The sequence below is a fragment of the Epinephelus lanceolatus genome, chromosome 21 (assembly GCF_041903045.1).
Source record: "Epinephelus lanceolatus isolate andai-2023 chromosome 21, ASM4190304v1, whole genome shotgun sequence".
NCBI lineage: Eukaryota > Metazoa > Chordata > Actinopteri > Perciformes > Serranidae > Epinephelus > Epinephelus lanceolatus.
Genome location: NC_135754.1, coordinates 34256142 through 34275772, shown reverse-complemented (window position 1 = coordinate 34275772; position 19631 = coordinate 34256142). Strand labels below are relative to the sequence as shown.

The 19631-nt window shown below is 42.1% G+C and overlaps 2 protein-coding genes across 4 annotated transcripts; one reads left to right on the top strand and one right to left on the bottom strand.

Annotated features, from left to right (window-relative positions):
- Nucleotides 1-125: 125 nt before the first annotated feature.
- On the bottom strand, nucleotides 126-11179 carry LOC117246972 (rac GTPase-activating protein 1). Of its 3 annotated transcripts, XR_013488420.1 has the most exons (19): nucleotides 11075-11179; nucleotides 9320-9447; nucleotides 8807-9009; nucleotides 8458-8597; nucleotides 6929-7001; nucleotides 6701-6754; nucleotides 6509-6622; nucleotides 6100-6208; nucleotides 5295-5437; nucleotides 4804-4965; nucleotides 3995-4090; nucleotides 3710-3908; nucleotides 3047-3152; nucleotides 2343-2475; nucleotides 1980-2094; nucleotides 1777-1888; nucleotides 1606-1692; nucleotides 690-809; nucleotides 126-486 (listed from the first exon to the last, which is right to left on the bottom strand). XR_013488420.1 is itself a non-coding variant. In XM_033611035.2 (18 exons), exons 2-17 carry the CDS (start codon nucleotides 9408-9410, stop codon nucleotides 1647-1649), a joined length of 1896 nt encoding a protein of 631 aa, XP_033466926.1. In that variant the 5' UTR covers nucleotides 9411-9447; nucleotides 11075-11179; the 3' UTR covers nucleotides 518-809; nucleotides 1606-1646. The 3 variants fall into 3 exon arrangements, 2 of the variants coding, with proteins under 2 accessions (XP_033466926.1, XP_078019645.1); XM_033611035.2 differs by lacking the exon at nucleotides 126-486 and having other exon boundaries at nucleotides 518-809; XM_078163519.1 differs by lacking the exon at nucleotides 126-486 and having other exon boundaries at nucleotides 518-809; nucleotides 8458-8594.
- Nucleotides 11180-15107: 3928 nt separating this feature from the next.
- snf8 (SNF8 subunit of ESCRT-II) lies at nucleotides 15108-19630 on the top strand. Its single transcript, XM_033611257.2, has 8 exons — nucleotides 15108-15351; nucleotides 15452-15502; nucleotides 15881-16019; nucleotides 16105-16209; nucleotides 16389-16461; nucleotides 16575-16716; nucleotides 18517-18591; nucleotides 19197-19630. Exons 1-8 carry the CDS (start codon nucleotides 15298-15300, stop codon nucleotides 19332-19334), a joined length of 777 nt encoding a protein of 258 aa, XP_033467148.1. The 5' UTR covers nucleotides 15108-15297; the 3' UTR covers nucleotides 19335-19630.
- Nucleotide 19631: the final 1 nt, after the last annotated feature.

The following is a 19631-nucleotide window of genomic DNA, read 5'->3' as shown; positions in this document are numbered from 1 at the left end:
GTTTCATTGATTGATTGATTGATTGATTGATTGATTGACTGACTGACTGACTGACTGATGAAGTCTCAGTGTGACCACCAGGTGGCAGTAATAATAAATCATAAACAGGAACCAGGACCTGTTGTTAAAGATGAAAACATTTAGTTTTTATTTTTTGAAACAAGAATAAAATGTTTGTGTCATCTATACAAAGACAACACTACTTCCTGTTTACCTCTGGCTGTAGTACGGCAGCCTCTGAGGGACAAATCTGTCCATCGGCAGTCCAGGAGGTGGAGACAACGAGACAGACGGCAGGTGGAGACAGTCAGACAGACAGACAGACAGAGTTGGTGATTCTACAGACTGGTATTATTTTCAGGAGAACCTGGAGAACATTCTGTGCTTTCAACATGTAGATTTTGTTTTAAAACAGTCTGTAACATCAGGAGGGTTTATCCTCTGGAGAACATTACTGGTGATTGCTTACTGTTGTGACCTCTCCCTCTGTAAACAAACAAACAATATCAGAAAAACAACAATAATAACATTTTGTTTATTTAAAGTTTCTTACAGAACATTTTCTATTTTTCACAGTTTAAATCAGAACTCAGGAACATCAGAGTCCAGTTTACAGCCTGAGACACGTTCTACTGCTCAGGTACACACAGTCACACACACAGGGTCACACAGTGTTCTGACAGATTTACATTTCACTGGTTCTGAGCGTCTACGGGAGGAAGCTGTCCTGTGATTGGTGCTCCTGTTCAGACGTCTGTGAGCGTCAGGCAGACCACTTTGACCAGTCTGACCAGTCCCCCCTGATGGTGCTGACGACAAACAATCATGAATAACTGACGTGTGTTATTATTGACAGTTAAAACATCATGTCATCAGTCCACTAAACATCAGCTGCTGTACTGCAGTAAAATCTGATGGTGATCTACCTGCTGATGGTGTTCTACCTGCTGGTGGTGATCTACCTGCTGATGGTGTTCTACCTGCTGGTGGTGATCTACCTGCTGATGGTGTTCTACCTGCTGGTGGTGATCTACCTGCTGGTGGTGATCTACCTGCTGATGGTGTTCTACCTGCTGGTGGTGATCTACCTGCTGGTGGTGTTCTACCTGCTGGTGGTGATCTACCTGCTGGTGGTGATCTACCTGCTGGTGGTGATTGACCTGCTGATGATCGACCTGCTGATGGTGTTCTACCTGTTGATGTGATCTACCTGCTGGTGGTGTTCTACCTGCTGGTGGTGTTCTATCTGCTGATGTGATCTACCTGCTGATGGTGTTCTACCTGCTGGTGGTGTTCTACCTGCTGATGTGATCTACCTGCTGATGGTGTTCTACCTGCTGGTGGTGTTCTACCTGCTGATGTGATCTACCTGCTGATGGTGTTCTACCTGCTGATGGTGTTCTACCTGCTGATGTGATCTACCTGCTGATGGTGTTCTACCTGCTGATGGTGATCTACCTGCTGATGGTGTTCTACCTGCTGATGATGATCTACCTGCTGATGGTGATCTACCTGCTGATGGTGTTTCACCTGCTGGTGGTGTTCTACCTGCTGATGGTGATCTACCTGCTGGTGCTGTGTGGTGGGGGAGTGTGTAGTACTCACTGTGTGCGGTCTGGATGTGTTTGCGGTCAGCAGGTCAGAGATCAGCTGGGTGAAGTGAAGAACCTCCGGCCCGGTTCTGTTCGACCCCTGAAGACAAACACAGAACAGAATCAGAGGAACAGGAGGTGGAGAAGGACGCTGAAGGGCGGAGCTGGTCTGATGAGGTCTTACGTGTTGGTCAGAGCGTTCCCCAGGTTCCTCATCCGACCTCTCACAGATCCTCTGCTCTGAGTTTTATAGTAACTGCTCAACTCCGGAGACGTCAGAGGTTTAAACAGCCGACCTGGAAAATACATTAAACACAGCAACACAGGGACATTAAAACTACTCGTCCACTGGAGGGACAATGGACATCATTTAGAAACAGAACCCACCGTGTCCATTGTCCTGGGTGGAGGTCACAGTGGTGGAGGACAAGGTCTGATGTGTCTGCACGGTGAGGACACGTCTCCAGTAAGATTCAGGGAGGGACAACATGCTGCAAACAACCTGAGACAAGAGGGACGGACTTAGAGAACCACTGAGGGTAAAGACGGACCTGATCGCTCCTTGTAAACACTGATCAGGGTTTAAGTCCTCTTGGTTGTCTAAGAAACGTGAGCTGTTGCTTCAGCTGAAACACGCTGTCCAAACATTCTTAATATTTATCTGACATTAAAAAAAAAACCTCACAATGATAAAACCCAGTTATTGTAAGATCTATGTTCTCTGAATGAGACCTTTAGAACCAGACGAACCTTTGGCTGAGTGTTGGTGTCGCTCATGATGGTCGTTGGAGTCGGCTCAGACATCCCATGTCCCACGATGGTCGGTCCGAACACCCTGGCCAGATTGTTCTGGTCCATCTGACACTGAGGACTCCTCATCACCCTGAAGAACCGAAGAATAGAGAGAACGGGTACAGTCTGGATCAAACTAACTTCCTGTCATGATGTGTGTGACACACTATCAGAACATAAAATAACCCCTGTAACATAATATTCTTCAACAGATCAATGGGTTCTTAAATCTACTGGTCCTGTGTCTTGGTAGATCTGAGACTGAATTAAGGAACCTGAACTCAGTGAACAAAAGGTGACTCAAATCAGAGAGAACTGACCAGATTGCCTTTATCACTGACTTTTTACACTTCGGAAAGAGTGTTCAGATCTGTGTCTGCAGGTTCCCTTCTTATTCTGACAGTACCTGCTAACCTGTTCCTGTTCTTCAAGGTAAGGAACCCAAACAAACAGATCAAAAAGAACATATTCAATAAAACATTCTTATAACGATGATGTCAGCGTTAAAACTTCTGAGTTTCTGACTGAAGAACATGCTGACAGTTCTCTGCACATTGGTGTTCTTTCACATGAACAAAGATTTCATGGATCAACATAAAACACAGCTCCTGTTTTTGTTTGGTTCCATCCAAGAACAACAGAGAACAGCTGAAGGTTCTTACTTGTGTAAGTGAAGCATGAGGAAAGCCAGAGTGTCTCTGTTGGTCTTTGGAAGTTCTGCTATCGCCTGAAACATGATGGCAGTTCTGTTGTCTTCATCGGCCAACTCTAGAACATAGAACCACACAGGGGACATTATATTATATTATCACATACATGCTCTACCTACACAGACTTGCTCTACCTACACAGACGTATTCTACCTACACAGACGTGTTCTAAATACACAGACGTGTTCTAACTTCACAGACGTGTTCTACCTACACAGACGTGTTCTAACTACACAGACTTGCTCTACCTACACAGACGTGTTCTAACTACACAGACGTGTTCTAACTACACAGACGTGTTCTAACTTCACAGACGTGTTCTACCTACACAGACGTGTTCTAACTACACAGATGTGTTCTAACCACACAGACGTATTCTACCTACACAGACATGTTCTAAATACACAGACGTGTTCTAACTTCACAGACGTGGTCTAACTACACAGGCGTGTCCTAACTACACAGGCATGTTCTCTATTCCAGTTAAAATCCTAAAAGTGGATGCTGATTGGTTGAGATGTAACATGAGTTCACTGTGTGCTGATTGGTTGAGAGCATGCTGATTGGCTGATAGTAAACATGGTCTAACTCTGTGAGTAGCCTCGGTCTCTGTACCTGAGGCCTCCATGAAGGTTCTGTGCAGTCTGAAGGTGACCAGAGGTTCTTTCAGTCTCCTCAGGAAGTCTTTGAGGAGACCGCACAGAACATGGACATCATAGACCTTACTGAGCATGAGTGGAGTCTTCCCCTGGATGAATCTATCTCTGAGCTCCTTCACCAGACGTTCTCCTCCAGGTACTCTGTAAAGTCCTCTCTGCAGACAGCAGAGACGTTCCTCGTGAACCAGATGGAACAACACAGGTTAGCTCACAGCCTTAAAGAACGTGAGGATGATCTCACCTCCTCCAGCCCTCTCCTCTCAATCTCAGCCACACACTCCACCATCAGTTTGGGAATTCTGGGATGGGTCAGCGGGGCAAAACTCTCCAACGAGTTCTGAGGAGAACAAAGGTCGTATGAAGTTAATCAATCAATCAATTTTATTTATAAAGCCCAATATCACAAATCACAATTTGCCTCACAGGGCTTTACAGCATACGACATCCCTCTGTCCTTATGACCCTCGCAGCGGATAAGGAAAAACTCCCCAAAAAAACCCCTTTAACGGGGAAAAAAAACGGTAGAAACACACTCAGTGACCTGCTGTGGTTCTGTGAACCTGCTCCTCTTGTCGTTTGGCAAGTGAGGCTGAGGGAGCGAGGTGGAGAATGAGGCGAAGGGAGCGAGGTGGAGGAGTGAGGCGAAGGGAGCGAGGTGGACAGTGAGGCGGAGGGAGTGAGTGAGGCTGAGGGAGCGAGGTGAAGTGAGGCAGAGGGATGTCGAGGAGTGAGATGGAGGGAGTGAGATGGAGGAGTGAGGAGGAGTGATGTGGAAGAGTGAGGCAGAGGGAGCGAGGTGGAGGAGGGAGGCATAGGGAGCAAGGTGGAGGAGTGAGGCAGAGGGAGCGAGGTGGAGGGGTGAGGTGAAGGGAGTGAGGGGCACTACCCTTTAACGGGGGAAAAAAAGAGAATGAAATAAACTGATGTATGGGAAACACTGTTACTGTAGGAGGTGTGTGCATGTGCCCGTGGTCGTCTGGTGGGAGGGGCTTTGCTGCAGGTTTTTTTTTTTTTTTTTTTAAGCTTTAGCGTTAAAAATCTCGGAGGTACCTGCTGAGCTGAACTTCCTGTCGTGGCTGTGGCTGAGCAGCTGTCACTGAGTTTCTGTTTGCACTCTGGATGAGCGACTGCACGGCAGTTCCTGCACTTCACCGCCATCTTCCCAAAACGGATCCTCTTACCGCACGGCGAGCACGTCTCTGGCCGGATCACCTGGAGGGAGGCAGATGTAAATGATACTGAAGTCTGACCTGATCCTAATCTGAGTCTGACCACCTGTAATCTCCGTCCGTTACATCATCACACATGATTAACATTATTCCTCAGATCAGTGCGCCTCTATACAGATTTACATTTATCTGACAGATACCAGCAGGTACGTGATGTTCTGACCGACCTTCACTCACATCAGTATTTCTGACTCACACAAACACTGAAGGATCAGTCGTCAACATTTGACAGTTACAAATCAGACTCTACAGGTTAACTGCTGTTTGTCTTTTATAAACTCTCCTAAACACTTGCTCTGTGTGTGTTCATACAGTTTTAGACAGGAAGACATGTTTCAGGGTTTTCTCAGTGGTGCAGGTGTACGACGCTCTGAAGGCGGTGCTCTCCTCCATCTTTGCTTCAGTCTCAGGCTCCATCATCGTCTCATCAGAGGGGAACCACACGGACGTTTGGTCTGAGGAACACAGGGTTTAATTCTTAGTTCAGACATACAACCATTATTTTTAGAAAAACAGACTTCAGCTCAGAGTTCAGTGACTTGCAGCTGGATTAGAGTCGGGTCTTGTTGGTCCGGTGTACGACTTTAAACCAGTTTAATTTTATGTTAATAAAACAGTGTCTGTTTACTCTGAAAGCTCAGCAGTGGATGAAGAACAGCTGATTCATGAAGACAAAATGAAATACTCCAAGCAGCTGCAGTATATAAACACTAGAGGGCGCCACAGGTGACAAACACAGGACCTACTCCAGGCGAGCTAAAGAAACAAAGAGCGACCTGCTGTCGGATCATCTGGAGCGCATGAATAAAAACAGATCGACTTCTAATCAAACAAAATCCACATGGAGAGACACAAGGCAGCGTGACGGGTGGAGAAAATAAAGAGTTGGTGCATCCAGTGTCAGTGTCTGTTGACGAGACAGTAAAATGTCAGTGGCGCCGGATGTAAACGACGAACTGTAATCTTAAAATCCTGCTTTGTAGCACAGGCCTAAGGTGGACCATCAGCGGAAACTTTATTTAAACTGCGTGGTTTTCAGCATCTGATGCTAACAGTCAGAGTCCTGTCAATGTGATGGACCGAACCACTGAGCCCTGATCAACAGTTTGAGACTCACCTCCTCCGACTGACTCCTGGGGGAGGGGCTGGACCGGCTGCTCAGGGGTCTGGATCTGAGCTCCGGTCTCAGGAGTCATCACAGACGCCTTCACAATCGCCTCCACCTCCTGAGTCACACACAAACTCAACGTTAGGCTCCGTCATGTTTTTAACAGGAGAAACTTCTGTCAGTCTGAGCGTCTTTGTTGCGACAACGTGAACCTGGAGGTTTAAGAAGGTGCAGACCAGGACTGCATCTAACGGTTATTTTCATTTATGACTCATGTGCAAATTATTCTTATTCAACATTTCGTGAACAGTCGTACAAACACACAGTCAGAACATGTCCGACATGTCGTGTGTGATTGATCAGATCAAAGTGAAGCTTCAGTTTTTCCTGCACTGAGCTGCAGTTTGATTTTAGTTACAGGTCTCAGGGCCTCTTCCACCACAGCTTTTCTATCCAGCAGCTCTGCAGACACGTTCCCACTTCTCCCTCGCCTCCCAGCGGCGGCGCCAACAGCCGGTCCCATCGATGAGCGCTGCAGAGAACCATCAGAACGTCAGAACAAAAGACAAACACACTGAGGAACATGTGAAGGTGGAAGTGTCACAGTTACCCTCCGCTCTCTGGCTCGAGACCTCAGAGGTTTGATCACGCTCGTGTCCAGGTCCTACAACACAATGAAACGTTTTACATCATCATGTTTCCTGAACCAACAGGAAACACTGACGCACCGTCTGTCTTCTGTTCAGGATATCTAATCTGAATATCTCTGAATCAGCTGGTTGTTAAGAAGACGGTGTTTAAACCATACATCCTCCTGTGTTCAGATTAAAGTTCGTACCACGTCATCGTCTGTCCGATCGTAGCTGATGTCAGAGTGCGACAGGAAAGATGACTCGTCGATCACACACAACCTGAAGGAGTCAGACAGAAAGATTTCATCACCATCAGAGATCTAACGACAGGTTTACTCTTTTTATTATTATGTGATGTCACTGCTGCGGAGAACCAACCAATGGTCTTTTACTGACGTCTGAACTCATCAGACCACTTTGTCAGCTCAGGCCCAGAGAAGTGGGCGGAGCATGATAGAGTCTGAACTGTCATTGGTAGATGCAGTGGTGTGTTTATTGACAGTGGTTTTCCAAAGTGTTCCTGGGCCCATGTAGTAATAACCTTTAAACAGTCATGTTGGTTTGTAATGCAGTGACGTCTGAGGGGTCAAACTGTGACCTTTGATTAAACCCTGTAGTAAAGGACAAACTGTGACCTTTGATGTAACCCTATAGTACAGAACAAACTGTGACCTTAACTACAAGGTCAAATCAAAGGTCAAACTGTGACCTTTGATTTAACCCTACAGTAAAGGTCAAACTGTGACCTTTGATTTGACCCTCCAGTAAAGGACAAGCTGCGACCGTTACTACAAGGTCAAATATAAGGTCAAACTGTGACCTTTGATTTAACCCTGTAGTAAAGGACAAACTGTGACCTTTGATTTGACACTATAGTAAAGGACAAACTGTGGCCTTTGATTTAACCCTGTAGTAAAGGACAAACTGTGACCTTGGATTTGACCCTGTAGTAAAGGACAAACTGTGACCTTGGATTTGACACTGTAGTAAAGGACAAACTATAACCGTTACTACAAGATCAAATATAAGGTCAAACTGTGACCTTGGATTTGACCCTGCAGTAAAGGACAAACTCTGACCTTTGATTTAACCCTGTAGTAAAGGACAAACTGTGACCTTGGATTTGACACTGTAGTAAAGGACAAACTGTGACACTGGATTTGACACTGTGACCTTGGATTTAACACTGTAGTAAAGGACAAACTGTGACCTTGGATTTGACACTGTAGTAAAGGACAAACTGTGGCCTTTGATTTAACCCTGTAGTAAAGGACAAACTGTGACCTTTGATTTAACCCTGTAGTAAAGGACAAACTGTGGCCTTTGATTTAACCCTGTAGTAAAGGACAAACTGTGACACTGGATTTGACCCTGTAGTAAAGAACAAACTGTGACCTTGGATTTGACCCTGTAGTAAAGGACAAACTGTGACCTTGGATTTGACACTGTAGTAAAGGACAAACTATGATCGTTACTACCAGATCAAATATAAGGTCAAACTGTGACCTTGGATTTGACCCTGCAGTAAAGGACAAACTCTGACCTTTGATTTAACCCTGTAGTAAAGGACAAACTGTGACCTTGGATTTGACACTGTAGTAAAGGACAAACTGTGACCTTTGATTTGACACTGTAGTAAAGGGCAAACTGTGACCTTTAATTTAACTTTGTGGTAAAGGACAAGCTGTGACCTTGGGTTTGACCCTGAAGTACAGTTAACCGTACGATGTCTTACCGTTTGCTGCTCTTGTGCAGAGTCATGTTTGTTCCTTTCTGTTCAAACGTCGCTAACAGAGACTTTTGCTCGTTGTTCAGACAGGCGCTGGATTTACTGTCGTGGACTAGGATGTCACACATGAGCTGCATCTGCCTCTGCTGCCAATCAGAGACACAGAGAACAGTGAAACAGTGCTGACAGCGCCCCTATATAAACCCACTTCAGGCCCCTGTGGACTGCGGGAATCGTAGGTTTGGAGCCCTCAGCCCTCCCAGACCAACGTGCCCATAAAGTCTGTGAGTCTGTCAGTGTGGTGACGTCTGGACATTTGGACTCAGCCTTCCTGTGTTCGCGTGCAGAGACTCACCAGGTACTGATAGTCGCCTTCAACCTTGTAGCGTTTCTTCATCTCCACGTCCAGCTGGTTTCGAGCGTGTTTCAGTTTGACCTCCAGAGCAGCTTTGGCCACGTCAGACTTCACCAGCAGCTCTTTGTATTTCTTCAGCTCCAGCTCGGCGTGCAGCCAGCGCTTCCTGACCGTCTCAAAGTTCTTCAGCACGTCAACGATCTCTGGAGGGACAGACGGACACATCATCATCATCATATGCTCAGACTGAGACAGTGCAGGAGGTTTGTGATCAGGAGACATGAGACAGGGTGAAGTCCACTCATCGTTTCATCACTTCCTGTCTGTGTCTCTGCCAGTGCTCTTCCAACAAACAGGGACAAATAAAACAGACAAAGGAGGACACATCGGAGACTCCTCTGATTATCACAGGAGCATAAAAACGTCTCAAACCTCCTCCACCCGTACGAACGTCATAATGATGTCACAGCGACTGAGGTACAAACTGTCCCTGGATCAGATCGGTCGTCTCACCTCGCTCTGTGCTCACAGTGTTCTCCTCCATGGTGATCCTCTGGAGACAAAGAGCCAGCAGCTCCTCCGCGATCAGCCGAGACTCCCCCATCACTCTCCTCCTCCTACTCCTCCTCCTACTCCTCACTCTGCAACATTAAAGGAACAGTCCGTCTTCATTGCAACTACCTGACTCTTAGGGCGTGTTTATACAGTTCCGTATATTTCTTAAAACAGGTATTTATCTTTGCGTTAGCACCTATCATGTACACACTCTCAACGAAAACAGAGATTTTCAAAAAGCGGCTTCCAAAGTGAAAGTTTTAAAAATATCCGTTTCTATGGAGACGTGTAAACAGGATAGACAAAGATTTTGGAAAACGATGATGTTGCAACCCAGTTCGTGCATGCCCATTAGGCGCCCGGGAACCACGACAACAATGGCAGATATATGCCAGGTTGTTTACGTTTTGTTAGCACTTTTGGGACTACTTACGAGCTTACAAATGAACTTAGCACTGCTGCATCAACATCACCGCTACATCGGCGCACAAAGACGTCTGCTGTGCCCAATATTAGTAAGTGTATAACAGCTAACTATGCTGCATAAGGTTAAAATGTTTATCATTGTTTTTATCACTAGCGCCAAGAGGAAAACAAATCACTGTGCATGCGCAGAACGTTCTTCTATGGTGTTTGACATATGGCGTATCACCACCTACTGGCCTGGCTAATTCCAGCAAAAAGCTGCCATTTTTGCGTTTTCATGTAAATAGGGATATCGTTTTCACAACTGATCGTGTAAACCCGGAATTATTTTTATACGGGATAAATAAAAAATCTGTTTTTATTTGTATCAGTATCCATGTAAACAGGGCCTTATTTTGGCAGTCTGTCTGGTAGTGGACAACGAGGACAATGTGGACAACCTTCACTGAGGACCGTCACTGTTTCTAACGAACATTAATCAGATGACATTTTTCACTCCTGAAGTTTAAACTTTTTAAAACTGAAGAACAAACTGAGTTTAAGACTCTTCAGCGGCGTCTGATCTTTAACGGTAAAGTTCAAACATCTGACTCGACTTCTCATTGTTCCAAACAGATGACATCACATCCCCTCAGCCCCGCCTTCTCTCCTCTGACTTCCTGTTTAGTTTAGAACTTCCTGTGTCTGTAAAGTCTGATTTAAAGACGCTGCATAAATAAGGTTATTATTATCATCATCATCATCATCATCATCATTATTATCTGCTGAGTTCAGATATTAATCTGATGTCTCTATAGAACAATAACTGTGAGAAGAGAACCAGCTCTGTGTTTGACTCATTTCAGGTTTCAGCATAAAATCAAACTTTCACACTTAAAGAACATCTGAGCAGACATCTTCATCATCATCATCATCATCAGTATCATCAGCATCTTTTTTGTTGGTGTTGTTTATCAGTGTTTCTGCAGAATGAAACATGAGCATATGAAGTCAGAGGAAAATCAAACTGAAAACTGTTCCGTTTCTTACAGCGCGCGCACTTTTGTTCACAGAGTCTGTGCATGTGCACATCACAGTTCAGCACACTCTGAACACACTCACATCGACGCACGTGCGGGTCTCGGATCGTGCTGCGGGATTTAAAACGTGTTTCTGTGACCGATCTGCACCGGAAATACTGGTGAAGCAGCAGCGGTCTGCAGCCTGAACACAGCTGAGAGGATCAGTGACAGGATGACTGGGTGAATGAGTGAATGAAGAAGTGACTGTGTGAAGGGCTGAACTCACCTCCGGCTGCAGCTCCGACTCTCCTCTCATCAGACGCTTCAGTCATTTGTCCTGTGCACCTGTGACCACGTGACCTCACCTGCTCCGCCTATTGGTCGTGATGTCATCAGTGCAGCTGCGTCATCACGTGCTTTTATACAAACAAATAAATAAAAGAATATAAACTTTTTTTTTCATTAAATGGATCCTGAGTTCTGTTTGATTCATCACATTATTTTCATGTTTATATTCAAGTGTTTCAAACTTCCATGATGAGGTCATAAAATAAAGTGAATTAGGGAAATAGAGTGAAAATTGCAAAAACAATTTTGACGTCCTGTCAGATTTTTGATCTTATGATCATTATGAACATTTAGTGTTTGCCACAGAGTTATAATGTGTTGGGTTACCGCTGTTCAGCTGCTGTTTGATGCAGCGCTGAAGGACCGCCTCTGTGAGAGGCAGGTAACATCTGACACAGAGCCGTTAATCTGCCGGTAAAACGTCTTGACTCTGTCGTTAATAACTGTTGGGTAACGTTAGCCGCGTGATGCTAACAGTTAGCTCTGACACTGTGAGACACTCAGAGGTCTGATGATGAGCAGAGAATCATAACGCTGCACGCAGCTCCACGATGACATCAGGTCTGACCTGTGTTACATCACATTTGCAGTAAAGCTACAGTGATTGGTCAAAGTTGCAGCTCGCACAGAATTCACCGGGATTGGCTGAGTTTGTTTTAACTGTTGTCATCATGACATCACAACGTCCTGGAGGGCGTGTCATCCTGAGTGTTCCTGTAGCGCCACCATGAGGTCGGGTCAGCAGCTGGTTTTTACTGAAATGTGTCACCAAGTGTTGGACTGTGATGAAACATCGGTCATGTTCTCCTGAGGATGAACCGTCAGAACCGTTGTTTAATTGTGCTTTAAATATTATTTGTGCTGTCTGTGATTCCACAAGATCTTTAAAATTTAAGAGTTTTGACTGTGAGAATAATGAGTTTCTATGATGCCTATATCCTGCCCCATGACTGATCCGTCGTTTCTTTTGCAAAATAAGTAATGGATGAATTGTGTTTATTTAGCTGTTGACCCAAACCTCTGATAGATTATGGATTAATTTAATTTAATTTAAATGTAATTTAATTTAATTTAATTTAATTTAATCTTAGTCTTCTTATTTTATTTTATTTATTTTATTTTATCTTGTTTTTTATTTTTTTGTAGGAAGTTTCTCCCCCTCAGATCAGCATCAGTCAGTCATCCTGACACTGAACATGTAGAGCATTTAGACCAACACTCTACATCTGTATCCACATGTATTATCAACAAACCATTAGTTTTTCATCTGCTGCTAAAGTGTCACTTCTTCATTACTTTAATGGTCCATGAATCTTTTCCTGTGGGTTGGTTACTCAGCACCAACTCTTTAGGAACGTAAAAACCAGCACTCAGCACATTTATGACAGCGCTGCTCTCATCAGGAGTCACCTGTGGATGTGTGTTTCACTGATGCTTCAATGTGCTGGAACTAAAATGTGTTTTCTATCTCAGTGACACATTTTACCTCTGAGAAAACTGTGTTAGAGCCTGTTTTATGAAGGAAAACCACCGGGGGAAGGAGCTTAAAGCATTTCTTATTGCATGTTTTAAAGATATCTCAATTTAAAGGTGAAGAAATGTACTTAAGAATTAATTTCGTGCAGCTGTTCACACACTTGATTTAAGCTGATTTATATTTTCCCATCTGCTTTTAGACAGAAGTATTTAGGACATTTTTCTTAACCAGCTTTCGTTTAATTAAACATGTCTGTCTTGTCAAGATCATTATGAAGGTGGTGTTTGAACCTGTGCTCCTCTGGCTGATGGAGCTGCTCGCATAGGCAAACAGCCTAAAGAGATGAGGTCAGTCTCACAAACCCTAAATTATATTTTCCCAAAAATACACAGAAGAATAAGTCACTTTTCCTCTGAATGATCTTTACATAAATCAGTCAGTTTATTTGTATAGCACCTCTCATGCAGGTTAATGCAGAGTGCTTTATAGATACTGACAAGCTGTTATACACCGAGACAAATGCAAACAGCAACACAGTTTGCTGTTAAACTAATATTTATATCTAATATTTAAGTTTATTAAACCCGGAAAGTTGTGATTTTTTTGGTCTTGGTTGGTTGGAAAGAAAAGATTTGGTGAAAGAATAAAATCCAGAAACATGTAGCAGCATCTAAAGGCTGATGAACTGTAGATCAGTGATGGAAAGTTAGTCTTCAAGGTATTTTACTTCAGTTATCCGACTGAATGCTGCTTCATATTTTTACTCCACAACATTTATATCTTACATAAATGTTATTTGCAGTAGGTTTAACAGATTAAATTACTTTTAATACAATAAGTTTATGAAATTATATTTATTGTTATACATTAAAGCAGGCAACCCAACAGTGTATAAAGTGGTTAAAATTACCTTCACTTTTAATCAGTTATGACATTAAAAAAGTAGTAGTGAGAGAGCAACAATATCATTTAATATTATAATAAACACTTCTGTGCAAAAGTAACAATTTGAATTCTGGACTTTGACTTGTAATGCAGTGTTTGATGGTATGATAGCATTTCTGCTTCTACTCAGGTAAAGGATGTGAGTACTTTTTCCATCACTGACATCTAATTTTGGTGCTGCAGTAGTCATTTCTAATATTATATGGTGTGACATTGTCATTTTCATTTACCTAATCTTCATGATTTCTGGTATTGTTTAGTATGAAGTTCATTCAGTTTCAGGTTCAGTTCAGTTTATTTAAGATGGGACAGTGAAAATTAATAAATACACATGGTATAAATATGCCAGAATTAGCCAAGAGGCTATTTTTCATGTGTAGTCATTTGACCAAGATGTCACACAAGACTACCTAACATACAACAAAGCACTAAATAAAATACAATAAAATAAAATGAAATGAAATGAAATGAAATTAAATTAAAAAAACAAGGCATACAGTTTGAAAGACTTCTTTCAACACATCAACAAGAAAATATACATTTGTATATTTAAGTAGCTAATTTGGGAGGTGAAAATAAAAAAAAAAAAAATCCTAAAAAAAATAATTCTTTATCACACCAATAATGCAATCAAAATTTACAATATCCATTAAACCAGACTGTTGGAGAAGCTGTGGCAAAAAGAATGCAAATCACTCACATGTCTTCTTATTCTGCCCAATACTAAAAACGTTCTGGCAATTAATTATGATTTCAATCATGAAAACATTCCAAATTCAACAGACATTTGAATCAAAGAGTATTATTTTAGGTATATCACCACCTGAACTCACATCAGAAATAGACAGATACTTATATAGGATACTTAGAATTGCAACTATGAAGCAGATAACAAGGAACTGGTTAAAATCCACCGCGCCTTCACTTAACAGCTGGAAGATAAATGTAGACAACATCTCAGAAACGGAAAGGATAACTTATAGAATCAGGAATCAAGAACTGGAATATTTTAAGCGATGGAATAAATGGTTTTAAGTATAATGACTACAATTGATTCAAAGACAAAGACTCACCCTCAAATAAAATGGTAAAGTAAAATATCCACATATTTGAGTTTAGGATGGAAAATATCTTCCAAAGTTAGACAAAAAAGCCAAGTCCCTACATTACCTCATGTCTCTGTTGCTGTTGTTTTGAAATAAACTGGAATTTTTGTATATTTTCCTTTGAAAATATATATTTTACTTGTTCCATTTATTTTCCCAAGTCTCTTGACTCTTTTATAAAGTGATGTATTTTGTTGTTACCGTTGTAGTTCCCACACTGACCTGCAGTACCCGCCAAGACACCAGGGGGCGATATAACAGTAAGTGTTGACGTCACCGACGCGGAAGTACTGTACTTCCTGGCAATCAAAATGGAAACAGTTGTACTAAAGTAGCTTCAGATATCGCATTAACTTTCCTATGTTTACGGAATATTACACATTAACATCTTTTTTTAAGTTAACTGTAGTAGCGGACAGCTACTTTAAAGGCTGATGTTGTCGAAGAAGTTCGCATTTTGGGGAGAATTGTGAACTAAAGTGAGAAAAACAAGGAATATCATCGCAGCTAACGTTAGCTTAGTCCCAACCTAAGCTAGCTGTGGACTTTAAATAGTTTTACCCGACATATTTCTGCGGTAAACACAGTCGTTGCTCGGATTCTTCATTAAAAGTTTGGAGCCACATCAGCAGGATGCATCGGAGAGGAGTTGGTGCGGGAGCTATCGCTAAGAAGAAGCTCGCAGAGGTGCAGTTACAGTTCATGAATATTTCTGTGTTTTTACATTAACTCATTTATTTAGGAAAACTCTTCAGTGTCTCACCTGTGTTCTTTTTGTTCTGTTCAGGCCAAATATAAGGAGAGAGGAACTGTTCTTGCAGAAGACCAGATTGTACAAGTGAGTTCTTGCTTCTTGTTTTTTTAGATATATAAGCATTGAAAACTTTTATACATGCAACATTTTTTTTTATTAATTTATTTTTTATTTAAAATTAATAACTAGTAATTTTAGTTGCTTAATAAACTTATTAATTTCAAATAAAAAATGTTTTTGTCTGTTTATATTAACAAAATAATAATTAATGCCTGTATGATGAATGTCATATTCATAACTAACAAACAAATAATTCTTAGACAGTCAATAAAAATATTTTTAACACAGTCTCCTCCTCTCATTACAAATGTACATTTGCCATGTATTTATTCTGTATCCCGATTTTTGTCTGTTGATATTCTCCTGCTTTGCATTTCCTCAAGTGTCTCTGTTTTCCTCCAGATGTCGAAGCAGCTGGAAACCTTCAAGTCCAACCTGGAGGAGTTTGCCAGCAAGCATAAACAAGAAATCAGGAAGAACTCACAGTTCAGGGTTCAGTTTCAGGAGATGTGTGCCACCATTGGAGTCGACCCACTTGCCTGTGAGAAACAGTTGGAATATAATTTGTAAAAATATAAAAGAGTGTTTGTGTTAAAGATGAAAATAACTTCTCATATCTTCAACAGCTGGTAAAGGTTTCTGGTCTGAGATGCTCGGCGTAGGTGACTTCTACTATGAGCTCGGCGTACAGATTATTGAAGTGTGTCTGGCCCTGAAACACAGAAATGGAGGTTTGTAATTTCTCTGGAAATCGTTGTGATTGACTGGTGACAAAGAGGTGACAAAAATGTCTGCAATCAGAGGAACTGAGCATGACAATACAGTAATTAACAATTAATCGAGTCATTGATACCTGCACGATTCATAATGTCTCTGGCTTTTAAATGTTGACATGTGTTCTTTATTTCAGGGCTCATTACTTTGGATGAACTCCATCAGAGAGTACTGAAGGGAAGAGGTAAATACGCACAGGATGTGAGCCAGTAAGTGTCACTACTCTAATATTTCATGTGTCAGAGAAAATCATGTTTATATAATTTATATGTCGGTCTTAAGCTGTGTGATGTATTAAAATTGTAAAATATGTGCTTCACAGAGATGACTTGATGAGAGCGATAAAGAAACTGAAGGTGATGGGGAACGGCTTTGGGATGATTCCTGTTGGTGGTTCTTACTTGGTGCAGTCGGTCCCAGCAGAGCTCAACATGGACCACACTGTAGTTCTGCAGCTGGCCGAGGTAAGACGCAGCTTTTGGGTTGATTTTTTTTTTCATTTTCATTTATTTATTCCTTTTGACCCCTCCCCGGGGTATAAGGGGCAGACAAAAAAAAAATAACATTAACAAATCAGGACAGGCGGCAGCCAATGCACAACAAAATAAATAAAACAGAATTTGTGTACATACATACAAGTCAAAGCAAATCAAGAGAAACTATTCAAGATTTTCTTTAAAAGTTTCAACAAATTTGACAAGACCTTTACTTTTCGAGATGACATTAACTTTTGAAACTTATAAATATTTGGATTTGCTCTATAGAACTGTCCGACCAACTCTCTTCTCTCTTTATCAAAAAAAGAACACACAAGTACATAATGATATTCGTCTCCTCGATTGCCAGTCAAACAAAGAGTACATTTCCGGGGGACATTTTCACGATCATACCTGCGCTCAGAGATAGGTAACTTATGATTTCCACACCGAAACTTAGACAAACTCTTTCGGCAGGTCTTAACATAATCAGATAAGGTTCAAAAGTGAAATCAGTTTTAAACAATTTATAACTATCACATAAAGGGTTACTTTGTAATTTCTCATGCCATCTCTGTAGTTCCATGTCAGATAATCTACGTTCAATCATTAATTTTAAATATTTAGGGTTCATCCGTCCAGCGTCATGCCATAAGTACGATAAACCACAATCATCAAAAATATTTTTAACTTTGGAAATCCATTGATGATTGATGATTGATGATTATAGTGAGCGCCACAGCAACATAATTTCAGATAAGCTTAGCTTTGAGTATGAATTTGCCACTCAGGTTTATTAATCCTGTTGTTTTATCTCTGACATTTTCAGGACTCTGTGGTCTTCATTAGTAGAAAGACCTTTTCAGGCATGCACTTTGAAATGTAAAATTGCAAACACATTTACACAATGGTCTCATGTTCGAGTCCCCGAGTCATATTTTGGTCATTAACATTAAAGCTACAGCTGCAGAAGATGAAATAAAGAGAGAAATATTAAATATGCAACCTCAAAGAGCACTGAAATAACTTCCATCCCTTATGCTTAAGGGAAAAAAAGGTAGAAAAAGTTAGATTTTCCCTTCATGTTGTGATGAATAAGAGTTTGCTATGCAGCTTCTGTTACTGTTTGGAAACGCGCTTGCTAATGAAAGTAAAAGCCAAAGCCAGAGTCACTCTTCTTTGCAGTTTCACCTTGCCATGTGTGTTTTTTTTAGTGCTGTGTCTCTTGGATGTTGGCTGCTAATGGTCTGATACCTGGTCGCTACTATTTTATAAAGCTCCAACCTCACCTGAGCGCTGTGGGGTGTACACAGAAAATGAGAGGAAAATAAAGAATCCAGGCAGAGGGCAGAGTCTGTGCAGAAAAATGCACAGCCACACACTGAGAGTGGGTCATAAGTGATGATTGAGAGAGATTACATAGTATACCTTTAAGAATAAGTTACTGGCAGAAAAAGAAATTCAACTGCATAACAAGTCCTCAACTCTACCACTTGATGTCGCTGTGTTCCAGCTTACTGCTTAATGTAGTGTCATCATGATGAGAAACAGAGGAGACGACTTCTTCTCTCTCACCATCAGGTGCCAAATATTGTGGGCTCTGCAGCTCTGTCCGTAATGTTCCTGTCATGTTTGAATAAAACAATCACAGAGGCATAGCCATTATTTTACCAGAGATCTAGACAGATATTTTTACACATTTTCCCTCTGAAAAGGGCTTTTTATTCCAAATAGAGAGAACACGGCCGTTTGGTGCAGAGTCATATCTGTTTCTTTGTCCATTTGTAGAAAAAGGGGTTCGTCACAGTGAGTGAGATCAAGGACAGTCTGAAATGGGAGAAGGAACGGGCCTGTCACGTCCTGGTGAGTGTACTCAGCTTGTTTCAGGTCACTCATGCTGCTACTTGTGCTCTAGAGCAGGATATCTGCAGGTCTAGAACACTATAAAAAACAACCCTGTATTCAGTGTTTAAAAGTCTTTGATTCTATTAACATAGCCTTAAATATTTTCTCTTGCCCGCAGTGGTTGGTTATAAAATGTTTTATGTGTGACTGTGGGCTGTTGGGAGACATCACACTGTTACGCCTCACCCTGAGGCGGCCCTACAACACTAATCTAAAATAAACACCTTTAAAACACTTGGGATTTATTACAAATAAAACAAGCAAGCAAGACAACAAAAATGCCACGCTGACAGGCAGCAGGACCAGCAGTCCCCACACTAGAGGCCTCTCTCCTCTGCTGCTGCACAGGAGCCCTTAACCACCTCCTCTATGCCAGGTGCAATGCGTCTTGTTAACTGATGCAGCACACCTGGCAGATCTATACGGGAGGGAAAGAGGACAGCAGCAGAGAACATAAATATATATATATATTCCCCTAAATTCTACACACTGGACCTTTAAATAGGTTTTCAAAACTCTAACTCTGCAGAAACACTGTTGACCTCCACTCTCCATATTCCCAGGATCACCTGCTGAAAGAAGGCTTGGCCTGGTTGGACTCTCAGGCAGCCGGAGAAGCTCAGTACTGGCTGCCCGCTCTTTTCTCTGAGCTCACCTCCCGTGACGTCACACCAGAGGAGGCCAATCAGATGACGCCTTAGGACCACCAGCTGGCGACAGCATTAGAGACATGTTGGTAAACAAAATGTGCCAAAAGGTGGGGAGGCTCATGTGACGGAGTTGGCGGGGGTGAACTCGCTCTGAGATCACTTTCTGGACACGTGGAGGGGGAAACTTTCCTCAGCTACTTTCATGCAACGACTGCACACACACTATGAGACACTACGCTGTGTGTGAACCTGAGTGTGGCGTTGCTGGTGTCACGGTTTATGGGCGGTTTATGGTTAAATGTACAGAAGAACTGTTAAAATTTTGATGCATAAAGAATAACTTCTAAA